This window comes from Thamnophis elegans, chromosome 10 (genome assembly GCF_009769535.1).
Source record: "Thamnophis elegans isolate rThaEle1 chromosome 10, rThaEle1.pri, whole genome shotgun sequence".
NCBI classification, from domain to species: Eukaryota; Metazoa; Chordata; class Lepidosauria; order Squamata; family Colubridae; genus Thamnophis; species Thamnophis elegans.
This window is the reverse complement of record NC_045550.1, coordinates 65,399,292-65,415,681: the sequence shown is the minus strand read 5'-3', so window position 1 is coordinate 65,415,681 and position 16,390 is coordinate 65,399,292. Positions and strand designations below refer to the sequence as shown.

Below are 16,390 nucleotides of genomic sequence, written 5' to 3'. Positions count from 1 at the left end.
ACATGCACACGCAACGATTAGCTGGTTCTTGTGCGAGCTGCTCTTCCATTTTCCAGCTGATTGTCGCGCGCACATGCCCACCAGTAACTGGAAGACCTGCTTGCTGGCACATATGCGCATGCTGGAAACTGGAAGCTCCTTTTCTGGCACCTGCATGCCCCCTGAGAGGCTCCTCTTCCGAGTCGCGGTCCAGATGAGTGCATTTTTTTGGCACTCAGTGCCAAAAAGGTTCCCCATCACTGCTGTAGGCTGCCCTGAGTCCCAAGCTTGGTTGATTCTTGCTGGGTGATGATGTAACGAACGGGTTTTGAGCAATTCCTACTATGGCTCTGCCTGAAGGAGGTAGATCTTTGTTATGTAGAATAGGCTGGCTCAGGCCTTAATGGCCCATTGACAAAGGTGTTGGTGTGGGTTGAGTTTCTGACTCCCTTTTAGGGGAAATATTCTGCCCTTTTAATATTTCCTAAAATATTTCATTTTTCAAGGAGAGGGCTGGTGCTGACTCACCTACATTTTCATTATTCATTAATTTCTATTTATTTTATAATCCTGCCATGTTGCGCATACAATTTCATGAATTGTGCATCAAGAGCAAGAAGTGCAGGAAGTTACAAAAATGAAATATCGGGAACGGACTTCGGGTTTGCTCGTAGGGCCAGTTTAAGCCCTCCGGAGCCTTCCGGTTTGTCTGTTGGGTCGTTTTTTGTCCTCCAGAGCCTTCAGGAAAGCCTCTGGAAGGCCCCTGAAGGCTCCAGCATACTTAAACCGGCCCTACGAGCAAACCAAAAGTCTGTTCCCGAACTTTCAGTTTGCCCATAGGGTCGGTTTTTTTGCGCTCCAGAGGCTTCAGGGAAGCTCCTGAAGCCTCTGGAAGGTCTCTGGGGGTGCGGGGGAAGCTGTTTTTGCCCTCCCCAGGCTCCTATAAAGCTTCTGGAGCCCAGGGAGAGCAAAAAATGGCTTTAAAGAAGGTTGAACTCAGCTGGCCAGCGTGTGCCAGCTGACAGGGCAATGCCTCACGCCCTGACAAATCAGAATACAATAGGATAGGGCAGCGATGGGGAACCTTTTTTGGCTCGTGTGCCCTGACAAATGGCTCCGTGTGCCACCTGTGGCATGCATGCCATAGGTTCGCCATCCCGGGTGTTGCTTGAGCAGGGGGTTGGACTAGATGACCTACAAAGTCCCTTCCAACTCTGTTAATGTGTATCTGTATCTGACTCCCAGAATTCGGAGAGTTGAAGTCCACAGATCTTCAGCTAAGCACCTGAGGTCCCTTACTACTTACAGGTAATCCTCAACTTACCACCACAACTCAGCCCCAAATTTATGTTGCTAAATGAGGCAGTTAAGAGAGTTTTGCCCCCTTTTCTTTCTGGCCGCAGTCATTAAGTAAATCCCTGCATCTGCTAAGTTAGTCACATGGTTGTTAAAGGAACATGGCTTACCCCTTGACTTGGCTTGTCAGATTTTCCAATTTAGTTGTATACATGATGTACAATGACAATAAAGGCTATTATTATTATCATCTCTTTTATTCATTAAACATGAAACTCAGTCAACTGAACATTCCAAAATGCATCAGAAAGACCACTGACTGGCGCTGATGGCTGATACGGTTGCTGCGTCCTAGGTATCAATCAAGTACCTTTTTAAAATATACAATGTTCCGAGTAGCAGAGTTTTTTGCAGTTCCGCTGGGGTTATTGCAGGAAGTTGCAATTTGTTGATGTATCTTACATCTTATCCTTGGACATGGTACCAAGTGCCCTGATGACAATGGGTATCACTCTTACATGTTTCATTCATAATCACGTAGTTTCGATGGCCAGGTTGCTGTATTTCATCATCATCATCATCACCACAAAAAGTGATCCCGTGATACTAGGATACTAAATAGGAACCAGTTGCAAAGTGTATAAACTTTGATCACGTGACCATGAGGATGTTCAAGAAGAGACTGGGTTGCCACCTGTCAGAAATGATGTAGGGCAGGGGTCCCCAAACTTGGCAACTTTAATACTTGTGGACTTCAACTCCCAGAAATTCTATGCTGGCTGGAGAATTCTGGGAGGTGAAGTCCACAAAATATTAAAAGTTGCCCAAGTTTGAAGACCTCTGATGTCGGGTCTCCTGCTTCAGCAGAGGGGGTTGGACTAGATGTCCTCCAAGGTCCCTCCCAACTCTGTTAATCTGCATAATACGTAACCTGGAAACGGGAGCCAAGAGACCCACCTGCAGAGCGATCTGCACGTGGCCCTTTGCCTTGCCTCGCCACGCCCCCTCTATCAGCCTGGCCCCTCCCCTCCTCCAACGCCCCTCCCACGTCCCTAGACGCGTCCGCCGGCGCTCGCGCCCCCTCCATTCCCTCCCCCGAGGCACGGATTGGCTGGCTGAGGCTCCGCCCCGTCTACGGCGCCGGCGCATGCGCAGAGCCTCCGTCGGCCTCTGAGAGGAAGCGGCTTGCGATGGAGGACAGAGGAGGAGGCGGCGGCAGCAGTAGTTGTCAAAGGCGGTCTCAGGCTGGGGGCTCGACGCCCGGCTCCGGAGACGACAAGCTGGCAGGGCCTTGGAGCAAAGACAAGAAGGACCCCAACGCCCCCGCGGTGGACAAGGAGCAGGAGCTGGTGAGAGGCCGGCGGGGCTGCCGCAAATAGCCGCGCTGAGTCACGGCCAGGCCCGGAGCCGGGAAACGCGCCTTAAACCCGGCCCATCATCCGCAGCCCGGGCTGGAGACCCTGCGCGGAGCCCTCCCTTCGCCGGCCAGGGCTGGTAGAGAAACGCGCCCGCCTCTGAGCATGTGCAGAGTGGAGCCGTGGGTTTGGGGCCGGGTCACTCGCACTTGGCCCAGCCCACCTCGCAGGGTTATTGTTACGATGAAAATAGGAGCCTTTATGCATGTTGGCCGCCTTGGAGGCATCTTATAAAGAGAATAAAGGCGGGATACGGGTAGGGCTCGACTTACGACCACAATGCCACCCCCCCCCCAACATTTGAATTGCTAAGGGAAACTGGTTTTTTTTAATTCTTATTATTATTGAACAGGTTTTTTATTTTTTTAACATTATCATCATCTTTGCAACATTTCTACATCGGTATAATTCCATTATACCGTTTTTATCCATACATCTATGTATATACTTTAATATGTGTAAGAGAAGTATAAGTGCATATATATGGATATAAGATGTAGATAAATTAGTATACTAATAGATTATGTAAAAAAGAAGTATACGAAATGTTAAGTGGGTTTTTTGTCCCATGTTTCGGCCTTGCTGACAGAGGTTAAAATTAACCCAGGGTGGCATGTGTGAATGGGGCGATGACATTCTTTACCAGGGACTAAATCCTGTTTTTCCCCCTCCAATAGGAGCATCAATAATATTTGGAAGGTGGAATAGAGGCACCAGGAGTTTCCTTGAATTTTTATATATATAGTCCTTGACTTATATAAGTTCATTTAGTGACTGAAATTACAATGACACTGAAAAAAGCGACTTGGGGGGTGACACATACTGCTACCATGTCCCTTAAGGTGTGATATGATAGCAATCGTCCAATATTTGAGGGGCTGCCTTTTTATACAGCTTATACAACTTATATAGAAAATATAATTTGTTTTCCAAATCACCAGAAGGCAAGACAAGAAACAATGGATGGAAACTAATCCAGGAGAGAAGCAACTTGGACTTAAGCAGAAACTTCCTAAGAGTGAGGACAATTATCCTATGGAACAGCTTGCCTCCAGAAGTTGTAGGTGCTCCATCACTGGGGGGGGGGGGTGTTAAGAAGAGATTGGACAACCATTAGTCTGGAATGGTATAGGGTGTCCTGCTTGAGCAGGAGGTTCGACTAGAAGGGCAGACCAAGAAGCAGTGGGTGGAAACTAATCAAGGAGAGAAGCAACTTAGAACTGAGGAGAAATTTCCTGACAGAACAATTAATCAGTGGAACAGGAGTTGCCTCCAGAAGTTGTGAATGCCCCAACACTGGAAGTCTTTAAGAAGATGTTGGATAGCCATTTGTCTAGAATGGTATAGGGTTTCCTGCCTAGGCAGGGGGTTGGACTAGAAGACCTCCAAGGTCCCTTCCAACTCTGTTATTGTATTGTATTGTAGAAGACCTTCAAGGTCCCGTCCAAATCTTGTTATTCTGTTATTCGTTTAGTTGTTAAGTGAATAGGAACAGTTAAGTTAATCACAGGGTTGTTAAGCAAATCCGGCTTCCCCATTGACTTGGCTTGTCAGAAGGTCGCAATAGGGGATCATGTGACCCCCAGTGACCCTGAACCATCATAAATATGAGTCAAGTTGCCAAGCATCTGAATTTGGATCATGTGACGGTGGGGGATGCTGCAACGGTTGTAAGTGTGAAAAATGGTCATAAGTCACTTCTCTCCGTGATGGAACTTTGAACAGTCACTAAAACAGTTGGAAGTTGAGGACTACCTGTATAAATAAATCTCCCCCCACCCAAAGCGATAGTTCCAGGGCTGCATCTTTAGCACCACCTACTCTAGCCTGCCTTTGTGTGGGTTCAGTGAGCCCTCCTCCACCTTTTGGGAGAAGTGGATGAATGGCCAGTGAAGATCCGGGGTTTGGGCATGTGGGCCAAAGCCCCAGCCTGTGTTACGGAACAGGTGACCTTGGAGAGCAGCAAAATGAGCCTTTGGAGGATGGGGATGATGACACAAGAGCTGTCCTATATCCCTTTTGAAGGAGACCCTTCCCAGTGTTGGCAATGAGCCTGAAAGCCATAGAATTACTTTTATTTATTTTGATGTTTATGTAGTGTATTTTGGAGTCATGACCCTTTGAGAGCTGTATGCAATGAAATTCACTTTAATGTTTGCTGATTAGTGTAAATTTAAAGTGACAAAGTTATTCTAAGTTCTAAGGCCCTCTTTTGTCACTGACATATTTCCAAATCTTCAGTGGTTTTCCCAGAATTGCTACCCTAGGGAGTTAAACGGAGGCCTTGTCATTAAAAACCTGTTACTGAGATGAACAGAATAATAATGTCAGAAGGGACCGTGAAGATCTTCTAATCCAACCCCTTGCTCAGGCAGAAAATCCTATACCATTCCAGACAAATGATTGTCCAGTCTCTTCCTAAAAACCTCCAGTATTGGAGCACCCACAACTTCTAGAGGCAAGTTGTTTCACTGTTTAATTGTTCTCGCTGTCAGGGAATTCTTCTAGATTGCTTCTCTCCTTGATTAGTTTTCACCCATTGCTGCTGCTTCTACCCTCAGGTGCTTTGGAGAACAGGTTGACTCTCTCTTCTTTGTGGCAGCCCCTGAGTTATCGAAACACTGCTATCATGTCTCCCCTGGCCCTTCTTTTCATTAAACAGATATACCCAATTCCTGTAACTGTTCCTCATATGTTTTAGCCTCCAGTCCCCCAACTTTGTTGCTCTTCTCTGCAATCTTTGTAGAGTCTCAACAGCTTTTTTATATTGTGACCAAAACTGGATGCATTCTAATGTGATGGTGGCTTGTGGGGGATGAAATACTTAGAACAACAATAAGGAGCAGTTGGGATGCTTCTGTGTGCTTTCCTGGTTTGCTAGATTTGCCTGAATTTCAAAGGAATGCTGGCATTTGTTATGTTAAGTCTGTAGTTTATTGCTATTTTTCCTCAGTTGGCTTAATGGGGATTTTTCTCACCACTTGAATTTCATATGTTTATGTCTTCAGTTGGATATATTTATGATTAAATATAAATTATAGTGCCACCATCACCTTGCTGTTGAATAACTTTGTATTCCTGTATCAATTCAGTTACAGTTCAGAATAGTTGATTTCGGAGAGGCCTGGATTTTCACATTTTTTCTCCATTCTTTACAGTCTGAGGAAGACAAACAGCTACAAGATGAGCTGGAAATGCTTGTGGAACGCTTGGGAGTAAGTTCTTCACTGTGAACTTGTGAGAGATCAGACTATACTAATTTCCTAAGTCCAGAAATGATGGAGCTTCAAACAGCAATAAAGTTCACGCTGTATTGTAGTGACAATCCTATGTATAATACAGGTAGTCGTCATGACTACAATTAAGTGCAAAATTTCTGTTGCTAAGTAAGACATGAGGTCTGCCCTGTTTTATGACCTTTCTTCCTACAGTTGTGAAATGAATCACTGCAGTTGTAAAATTAGTAACAGGGTTGCTTGTGATAAGATCTCAAAAGATGGGTCATATGACGCTACCACCGTCATAAATATGAGTCAGTTGCCAAGCATTTGGATTTTGATCATGTGACTGCAATGATTATAAGTATGAAAAATGATGATAGTGACTTTTTCAGTGCTGTTATAACTTCAAACAGTCACTAAACAAACTTGTATAGTGAGGGCTACCTGTATATTATTTCTGACAACAATAATGTGCATGTTGTTGGTTCTACCCTATTCTCGTAATAAAATTAATTCTGACGCTGACAGTGTTGATCCATCTAAAACAATAACTTGCTGTTTATAAAAATGGTATTTTAAGACTGTCAACAGTGTACCTATAGTCCTCGACTTGTGACTGTAACGGACCCCAGAATTTTCATTGTAAGTCACGACGATTGTAAGTTGAATCACCTATATTGACTGGACCCAATTTTACTTCTTTGGAAAAACCGATATTTTGATTGGCTCATAATGGTCATAAATCTAAAACTTCCTTTGGCTCATTTTTTTTAAATTTCAAATCTATGTATATTAACTGCATTCTTAGATGATCTCCAAAGCAGCACAAAATGAAATGGGACAATTATCATATGCTTTATTCGTAAACGGGAGGATTCCAGACATCTTCAACAGTTATTTAGCAGTTAAGAGAGTAACGTGGAAGAAAGCTCTCAACATTGTTCTAATATTTGTGAGGTTCTTGGTGACCTTTGTCTGACTACTGTGTGACCAAGAACAGTACGGAGGCTTAGTGGTCAAGACCCTCCCTTCCCACTTTGGAAGTTGAGAGTTCAATCCTAAGTAGCGACGGATGTTTCTTTCCTACGGCTCAAAAGAAAAAGATATCTGCTGTGAACTCCACATAGGTATCAGGAAGGGCATCTGGTCAGTAAACGCTCAGCTCCATCCAATTGCCCTGACTCTACCTGAATAGGGACCACAGGGTCATAAAAAGGGAGGTTTTTTGTTATTGTGTGAGCAAAAATGATGGCTAGACAGTTGCCTAATCTGCCAGGACTCTTCTTAACGAAACATTTATGCCTGTTTCTAGTAAATATGCTCTTAGTGCAGGTCCCAGAGCAAAGTTTTGAGCTGATTCCTCCTGGCCACATTTAACCGTAGCGGCAATTTTGCAGGGAGGGCTTGGCAGGTAAATTTTTGTTCCCTTCCTAATAACAACCTATCTGATTGCAGGAGCAAGACACAGCTCTTTACCGTCCTGCCTTGGAGGAACTTCGCAGGCAGATACGCTCTTCCACAACCTCCATGACTTCCGTACCCAAGCCCTTGAAGTTCCTGCGGCCACATTACGGCAAATTGAAAGAGATCTATGAAAATATGGCCGCAGGGGAAAACAAGGTGCGTAGCTTGGATTGATTCGAGGGAAGTGCTGGTGCTACTTTACCATTTTTCTTTTTGTCCTTTCTAATAGCTAGCTGGGACGCGGTGGCTCAGTGGCTAAGACGCTGAGCTTGTTGATCAGAAGGTTGGCAGCTTAGTGGTTTGAATCCCTAGTGCCGCATAATGGAGTGAGCTCCCGTTACTTGTCCCAACTTCTGCCAACCTACCGTGTTTCCCCCAAAATATGACCTGTCCTGAAACTAAAGCGTTGCCACATTTTTCGCGTGGGCAAAAATATAAGCCCACCCCCGAAAATAACCCCCCCCTGGGCAATCCCCACCTCCGGCCAGGCAGAGCACCGCTCACCGACATAGCAGTATCCTGAAGGTGCCAAGCCGCAGGAGCCTGGGTGGGGGGGAGGCGTTCACATTGCTTGGCGCCTTCAGGATACCGCTAGGTTGGGGAGTGGCGTTCTGCCTGGCCAAAGGAGGGAGTTGCCGGGCGGCTGCTCCCTTGCGAACTGTCTCCCGAAGAGCCGGGCAGGCGCCCGGTAACCTCAAAACAATAAGCCCTCCTCTATAATAAGCCTAAGGCCATATTTTATAAGTAAAAAGAAAATAAGACCCTGTCGTATTTTGGGGGAAACGCGGTAGCAGTTCGAAAACACGTAAAAATGCAAGTAGAAAAATAGCCACCTTTGGTGGGAAGGTAACAGCGTTCTGTGCATCTTTGGCATTTAGTCATGCTGGCTATATGACCACAGAGGTGTCTTCAGACAACGTTGGCTCTTCGGCTTTGAAACAGTGATGAGCACCGCCCCCTAGAGTCAGGAACGACTAGCACATATGTTCAAGGGGAACCTTTACCTAATAGTAGCTAGCTAGCAAATCGGTCCCTGGTTGTCAAAAATCTGAATACCAATTTACTTGCTTTGCTCCTTTTTCTTTGCTTCAAGAATCAATCTATTCACAGTAGACCTCCCCATGATCTCCAAAATGGTTTTGTGCAGACCTTGGTGTGATTGTGTATCACCTCTCCTGCGGAAGCTGCATTGATTGCCGATTTGCTTCATGGTGCAATTCAAGATGCTGGTTGTCACCTTTAAACCCTTCATTGCTTGGGACCAGTCTCTTGCCAGTCACTGTACCCCGCCCCACTAGAGTGGGGAGGCAAGGAACGTTGCGGGTCCCGCCTCTAAGGAGATACACTTGGTGGGACCCAGAAGAAGGGCCTTCTCCATGGTGGCTCCCTCACTCTGCAATATTATCCCCCCAGAGATTAGACTGGCCCCCACTCTAACACTCTTTCAGAAGGCCCTGAAGATGTGGGCTACCAACGGGCCTGGAGAACCCAGAGCAGGATGGAGCCCATTAAATGGCTGGCATGCATGTGTGTTATCGCCGGGATGAGAGGATGGGGGTGGTTATTATTTTTATGTTTTATTATTATTACTTTTTCTTTTATATTGTGCTTTTATGTCCTTGTAAGCTGCCTTGAGTCGCCATTGCAAGTAGGCAGCAATGTACATTTTCTAAACAAACAAACAAAATAGCAGAACATAAACTGGGTGGGAAATGAGAGCCCATTTGGCTTCAGGCTAGTTCCCGGGAGACTCTGAGTTCTAATCCCACCTTGGGCAATGGAAGCCAGTTGGGTGACTCGTCCAGTCACTCTTTCCCAAGCCCCTGTCGACCTTTGCTGACAAGCTGCTGGTTTCACAATCAATGGATCATCACTCGAGATGGAGAAAGCACTTGCTAGGAAGGAAATAAAAATGAGTGGCAGATGAGATGCTGCCCAAAAGGCCTCCTCCAGTGTGAATTAAAAGCTCCCTGTTATAGTTGGGTTATAAGAGGACGTATTCAAAAGGAGAGCGAATATGTTGCTGTTTCCTTTGAGAAGGGGGCACAGGAAGACCTGGAGGGTTTTTTTTAAAAAAAGCTTTAAATAGCCAATAGCATCTTTATGTTAGGAGAGGACGTTCTTAATGTTGCGTACAGGTAGTCCTTGACGCATGGCCACAATTGAGCCCAAAATTTCCATTGCTAAGCGAGCTTTGTCCCATTTTATGACCTTTGGTGCCACAGTTGCTAAGGGAATCACAGCATGTCATTAAGCAAATCCGGCTTCCACCATTGATTTTACTTGTCGGAGGCCAATTGGGAAGGTTACACATGGTGATCACATGATCTTGGGCCACAAATACATGTCAGTTGCCAAACACCTGGATTAAGTCTCTTTTCCAGTGCCGTTGTAACTTCGAGTGGTCACTGAACAAATGTTTGTAAATCTAAGACTCTCTGTAGCCATCCCTGGAGAGTCTGAATTGAAATACTGTTATTTATTCACACACAGAGCGTTGTTGCCATTTTTCTTTTTTAAGAGGTTTTAGCCAGAGGAATTGTTTGATCCACTCTTAACATTTATTTCTTCTTACAGCGTTTTGCTGCAGACATTATATCTGTTCTGGCCATGACAATGAGTGGAGAGCGAGAGTGTCTGAAGTATCGATTGGTGGGGTCTCAGGAGCCCTTAGCTTCCTGGGGACATGAATACGTGAGGTAAGGAGCAAGCTCAGATGTTTGATGATCTAGAAGTCAGCAATACAGGTAATCCTCCACTTGCGACTGCAGTTGAAGCCCCAAATTTATGTTAAGTGAGAAATTTGTCAAGTGGGTCTTGCCCCATTTTACGACTTTTCTTGCCACGTTTGTTCGGTGAATGACTGCAGTGGTTAAATTAGTAATACAGATGTCCCAAAGGGGCTTTTTTTTCAAGAGGCCACTGGACTTTCTGGTTTTTCTTAAGACGTTTCGCTTGTCATCCAAGAAGCTTCTCCAGCTCTGGCAGAATAGTGGGGAATGGAAGGATTTATATTCTTTGCAGACAGCTGGTCATTTGCAGGACGGCCTTCTAAAAAAGGATGCAAATCCATTTTGTTATTAAATATTATGGATGTTTAGCTAGAATAGGACATAAGGATTCAGTGCTATTGGAAGATTTTAGAAATATTAAATGAAATGCCAGTATGTGGTTATGGATTAAATCTTGTTATATTTTATGATGAAAGACATTTAAACAATTATAGTCAAATAAAAATGGAGATACAAGGGTAACATGTATAAATCTTTGAGTTAAAATACTTGAGTTAATATGAATTATGCTTGATGACTGTGGAAGAGATGCACGAAAACATTTTGTAACCAACTGATACACTTTCTACAGTATGTAAAGAAGGAAGATTCTATGTGTTGTGTTTCTTTTGAAAAAATAAATAAATTCTATTTTAAAAATAAATAAATAAAAAGGATGCAAATGACCAGCTGTCTGCAAGGAATATAAATCCTTCCATTCCCCACCATCCAGTCAGAGCCGAAGAAGTTTTTGGATGAGAAGCGAAACGTCTTCCAAAGGAAAAAAACAGAAACTCCAGTTGCCTCTTGAAAAAATATCACCTTTGGGACAACCAGGACCTGGATGGCTGAGAATCTCTATAGATATTTAGTAATACGGAGGATAAGGGAATTCATAAGCGTGTCAAACATCCAAATGTAAATCACGTGGTGATGGTGCAACGCTTATGTGTGAAAAATGGTCCAAAGTCAGTGCTGTTGTAACTGAATGATCACTAAGTGAACTGTTGTAAGTCGAGGACTACCTGTACAATTCTTTTGAACTGCATAGTTCTTTTTCATTGTTAAACATCACCTTCCATCTGCAGAGCTGAACACAGCAAACGGGAGACCCTCAGGTGATGTCCCAATCCGCATTGCCTGAGCTTTGTTTATAGTAGTTGTTTCTTCAGTACAGTCTCTTGCAGCAGGGGTCTTATTAACCCAAGACTGATTATTGACAAATAATCTCTTATTTTCTACATACAAATGAGTGACCCATTGGGATCCCCATCTCAAAACAACTTACCTTATGTGCGGCCAGAATCTGAAAATAACATTTAACACAGTACAATACTTGCCCGTTATTTTTCGGCGTATAAGTCGCACCGTTTTGAAGAGGCAAATTAAAAAAAAAAGTAGGTAGATAGAGGAGAGAGAGGGAGAGAAAGAGATAGAGAGAGAAATACAGTAGATAGCGAGAGAGAGAGCGTAGGTAGGTAGGTAGAGGGATAGAGAGAAATAGAAATAGAAATACAGTAGATAGATAGGGAGAGAGTGTAGATAGGTAGCTAGGTAGAGGGATAGAGAGAGAGAAATAGAGAAATACAGAAGATAAGAGAGAGAGAGTAGGTAGGTAGGTAGGTCAGTAGATAAAGGGAGAGAGAGAGAGAGAAATAGACAGAGAGAGAAATACAGTAGGTAGGGAGAGTGTGTAGGTAGGTAGGTAGGTAGAGGGATAGAGAGAGAGAAATAGAGATAGAGAGAAATCCAGTAGATAGGTAGGTGTTTCTGCTGGCATAGCACTTGATCAATGTAATTCTCATCAATCAGTTAAACAGCTTTCCAAAAGGGATGGGGGGGGTGTTGCACTCTGCAAACCTCCCAAAAAATGGCCTGTTTTTTGCGAAAATGGGCCCATTTTTTTTCCAAAAAAAGGCATGAATAGCCTTGGGGGGGCTTGCAGCATGCTCTTGGGGGGGGGGGGCAAAAATGAGCAAAAAAGGGTCCGTTTTTGGTCAAAAAAATTGCATGCATAGCCTTATGGAGACTTAAAGAGTGCTCCGGGGGAGGCGCAAAAAAAATGGACCATTTTTTGCTCATTTCTGCCCTTCCCAGCCCCCAGGAGCTCTCTGAAAGCCTCAATAAGGGTATGCATGCAGGGTTTGGGGAGGCAAAAAATGCTGTATTCAGTGTATAAGACGCACCCAGATTTTCAGCCTCTTTTTTGAGGGGAAAAAGGTGCGTCTTATACTCCGAAAAATAGTTCAGTTGAAATTGTCATATGTGGGACTGATTGCGGTAGATTGTATAATTTATATTTACCCAAAATATAATTTTATCATATATATTAAGTTATTGTATTTTATTCCAATTTCATTTTAAATTGTATTTTATCAAATACCATTTTAAATTGTTTTATCTGATTTTAGCAATAATTTGGGTCTGGAATTCTGCACTTTGATATGGCCCAAGGACTAATCAATAAATTAAACTCTAACTCTAAACTCTTATTTGAAGTGTTCCTTACAATAAAGCAGATGGGAAGATTTAAGGCCCAAGTTCAATAAAGGTACCCCATCATGTCAGGGGCTGAAAAACAAGCTATAAATTTGCCAGGACCCCCCCCCCCCTTCAAATGTCCTACTGTATAGGGAGTTTGTTTTGTTTTATTTTAAAATCATATTATTTTCCTTCCATTGCCGCTGCAGGCATCTAGCAGGAGAAGTCGCCAAGGAGTGGCAGGAAATTGACGAGGCAGACAAGACCCAGAAGGACACACTTCTAACTCTTGTGAAGGAGATTGTGCCGTACAACATGGCCCATAATGCTGAGCACGAGGCCTGTGATTTGCTGATGGAAATTGAGCAGATGGATATGCTGGAGGAATATATTGATGACAATGCCTATGCCAAAGTTTGTCTCTATTTGACCAGGTGAGGGGACTGTACTTTCTTGGGTTCGTGGAGTTTGTGAATTTGTGGAATTCATAAGAGTTGGCAAGGCTGAATTAGGCCATTGAGAGCAATCCCTGGATGAACACAGAGATCCAGATTAAAACATTCATGGTCAGTGGCTATCCAAACCGAGTTTCTTTTTATAATTCAATTCAAAATACAGTTCAAATACCAAAGGCTTCCCCCCCCCCCAAGACAATTGGAAATTACATTCTTGTCCCTCAGATTCTTTATTCTTTTTCTGCACTCTGAAACAGTGCAGAACAGATCTTAATCTTCTGTGTGATATCTTTTCAGATTCATGAAGAATGCTATCCGCCTCTCTACCTGCTCAAAACTATATGTTTCCAGTTCCTTCCTTTCTTATTCTTCTAAAATCCGAATGAACTTTTTTTTCTCTCTTAGCTTTTGTACCTTTTCTTCTTTAAGTGTGGAGTTCAGAAAAGTACTCAAAGTGAAACTATTTCCTTTAGAAATAATAGAATAATTATTTATTAGAATAATAAATAATCCCTTCAACACTGTCAAACTATTTAATAAGTCTGCGATACTATTACTATTAATCTTCTCATCGTTCCTATCACCCATCTCCTCCCACTTATGACTGTATGACTAACTTTGTTGCTTGTATCATCATGATTTACATTGATTGTTTTCTAGTATGATTTGATTGCTTATTTGTAGTCTATGTCTATAAGTGTTGTACCTTATGATTTGGGACAAATGTATCTTTTATGTACACTGAGAGCATATGCACCAAAGGCAAATTCCTTGTGTGTCCAATCACACCGTCCATAAAGAATTATATTCTATAAGAAACTCTCATTTTACTGAGGCAGTCCAATATGACAAAGAATTGTTGCAAGGAAATGCAGGACCTTAAGTGTAGGGCAGTGTTTCCCAATCTTGGCAACTTTAAGACGCGTGGACTTCAACCCCCAGAATTCCCCAGCCAAGCTTGGCTGGGGAATTCTGGGAGTTGAAGTCCATGTGTCTTAAAGGTGCCAAGTTTGGGAACCCCTGATCTAGGATATTCTGAGCCCAAATCCTGATTGATTGTGACAGGTTTGCATTCATTTACACATGCAAAAATAAAAAAAAATGTATGCTGAAATTCACCTGAATCTGATAAGAAATGTATAACTAGCCATAATTCTAATCCTAAAGAGATAATTCTTTTTATCAACCAGCTCATTTTACAAAATGTTCCCCCCTCCCCCACTTGAAGGAAGCAATTCCCAATTTAGGTAACTTCTATATTTGCTGTTCAGTAGGATTTCTGTCTACTTTAACTCTTCCATGATGAGGTTATGACAAAATTGTGGCTCCCCTATGCCTCAATATGCATATTGTGATTTTTTTTTCCTCTTTCAGATCATCTATATTTTTCGTGAGTTGAATGATTTTTTCCCCCATCGCATATTGAAAACTTTAATTTGATAGCAGCTAAGGTTTAGGGAGCTACCCCAAGGGACTGTAACATTTGTGAAAAAAGGAACAGTTGGCGAACAGCCGTAGTACTAACCAAACTTCTGCCTCTCCCATTCTTATTTTTCAAGCTGTGTGAGCTATGTTCCTGAGCCAGAGAATTCTGCCCTGCTTCGTTGTGCCCTTAGTATCTTCCGCAAGTTTAATCGCTATCCTGAAGCCTTGCGTTTGGCCCTTATGCTGAATGACATGGAACTGGCAGAGAACATCTTCATTTCCTGCAAAGATGTGTAAGTAGCGCTGGGGTGCTGGGGGACAGATCCACAGGGCTCAGGGTTAGCTGAACGGAGAATGGTTAAGTCTTGAGCAGGGGTCATCAACTTTTCAGACCTCAGGGACCACTAAATTCATAATTTTAAATCCTGCAGACCACTAATATGATCTGCCTAATGTTTGGCTGGGTGGACATGTGGTCACATGTAGTTAGGTGGTCATATGGCTGGGTGGGCATGGTCAACTCAATGTCACTCACGTTGAGGAGCACCTCACTAGCCTCTACTCTCCCCTCCCCTCCCAATCACTCCTCGCCTCCCCACCCAGGCTCCTTAGGGCCCCAACAGGAAGCAGTTGTTGGAGCTAAGCAGTCACCATGAGAAAGAGTTGGCAAAAAAACTCAGTTCAAATTGGATCAGACCGAGAAGGAGGTTCAGCAGAAGCACCTCACTGAGGACTACGTGCATAGGCTTTCCAAGCAGAGGGAAGACCTGCGGGAGTGCAAGGCCAGGTACCGGCACCTGGAGGCTCAGCAGGCTTGGATGGTTAGCCAGTTCCAGGCCATGATGCAGTCCCACTGGAACGAGGCCCTCCGGCTCTTCGCCACCAGTGGCGCTTCCCTCCAGCCTTCGCCCAAAGCCCCACACCAGGGGGCTAAAACAGACCCCAAGTTGGAATTTCCTCCCCCCTCCGACCCACACAAAAGGACCCCGAAGGGGGAGACTCTCTGCAGCAATACAAGCGTTCATTGCATGTATCCATCCCAGGGGCCGTAGTTTGGGGACTCCTGATTTAGTGCAATATAAAAAATGCAAATAATTTTTCTGAGGACCACCAACATTTTCTCTCAGACCACCAGTGGTCCACGGACCCCCGGTTGGTGACCACTGGTCTAGAGTCTTGTCCAAAGACCATATGATTCACATGTATAAAAAAGGATGCTGAGATCTAGAAAGAGTGCAGAGAAGAACTACAAAGATGATTAGCGGACTGGAGGATAAAACACATAGAATGGTTGCAGGAACTGGGTATGTCTAGTTTAAGTGGAGCTGTGGTTAGAATGCAGTACTGGCAGTTCGATTCTGACCGGCTCAAGGTTGACTCAGCCTTCCATCCTTCCGAGGTGGGTAAAATGAGGCTCCAGATTGTTGGGGGAAGTAGGCTGTAAATCACTTAGAGAGGGCTGTAAAGCAGTATATAAGTCTTAAGTGCTATTGCTGTTATGCATACTTTTTTTCTTTTTTTGAAACTGAGAACACAATCTTCTACAAAGGAATCTGAACATGATTATGCCATAGCTTCACATATTTCCAGTTATCTTTTTAATAATTTGGCTCTATGTACAATGACCAGTGAGAAAGAATTATGAGGACTTAGTTTAGAACCTCTGTTAAGTACCAGGCTTTCATTCCAGAATAGAAGCAATAGACGTACAAAATAAAACAATGAATCGTAAATAAATCCAAGATTGATCCTCCAGATCCAATATTATAAACTTCTGGTGGAAATTAAAATGTTGCTTAATTGAAATTGATATTGCTCAGTGTTTGGAAACTCAGGTGAGGAACAGTGACTTTCAGTGAAACTTGCCAACATTATCGGTAATC

General features: G+C 43.6%; 1 protein-coding gene across 1 annotated transcript in view; it reads left to right on the top strand.

Annotated features, from left to right (window-relative positions):
- The first annotated feature begins 2,420 nt into the window (after positions 1-2,420).
- PSMD2 (proteasome 26S subunit, non-ATPase 2) overlaps positions 2,421-16,390 on the top strand; it is a 42,620-nt gene continuing 28,650 nt past the window's right edge. Inside the window, exons 1-6 of the mRNA XM_032225337.1 lie at positions 2,421-2,624; positions 5,849-5,905; positions 7,367-7,531; positions 9,953-10,074; positions 12,837-13,061; positions 14,642-14,800. Coding sequence (XP_032081228.1) covers positions 2,466-2,624; positions 5,849-5,905; positions 7,367-7,531; positions 9,953-10,074; positions 12,837-13,061; positions 14,642-14,800 — 887 coding nt within the window. The 5' untranslated portion in view covers positions 2,421-2,465. The remainder of the gene's footprint in view (positions 2,625-5,848; positions 5,906-7,366; positions 7,532-9,952; positions 10,075-12,836; positions 13,062-14,641; positions 14,801-16,390) is intronic.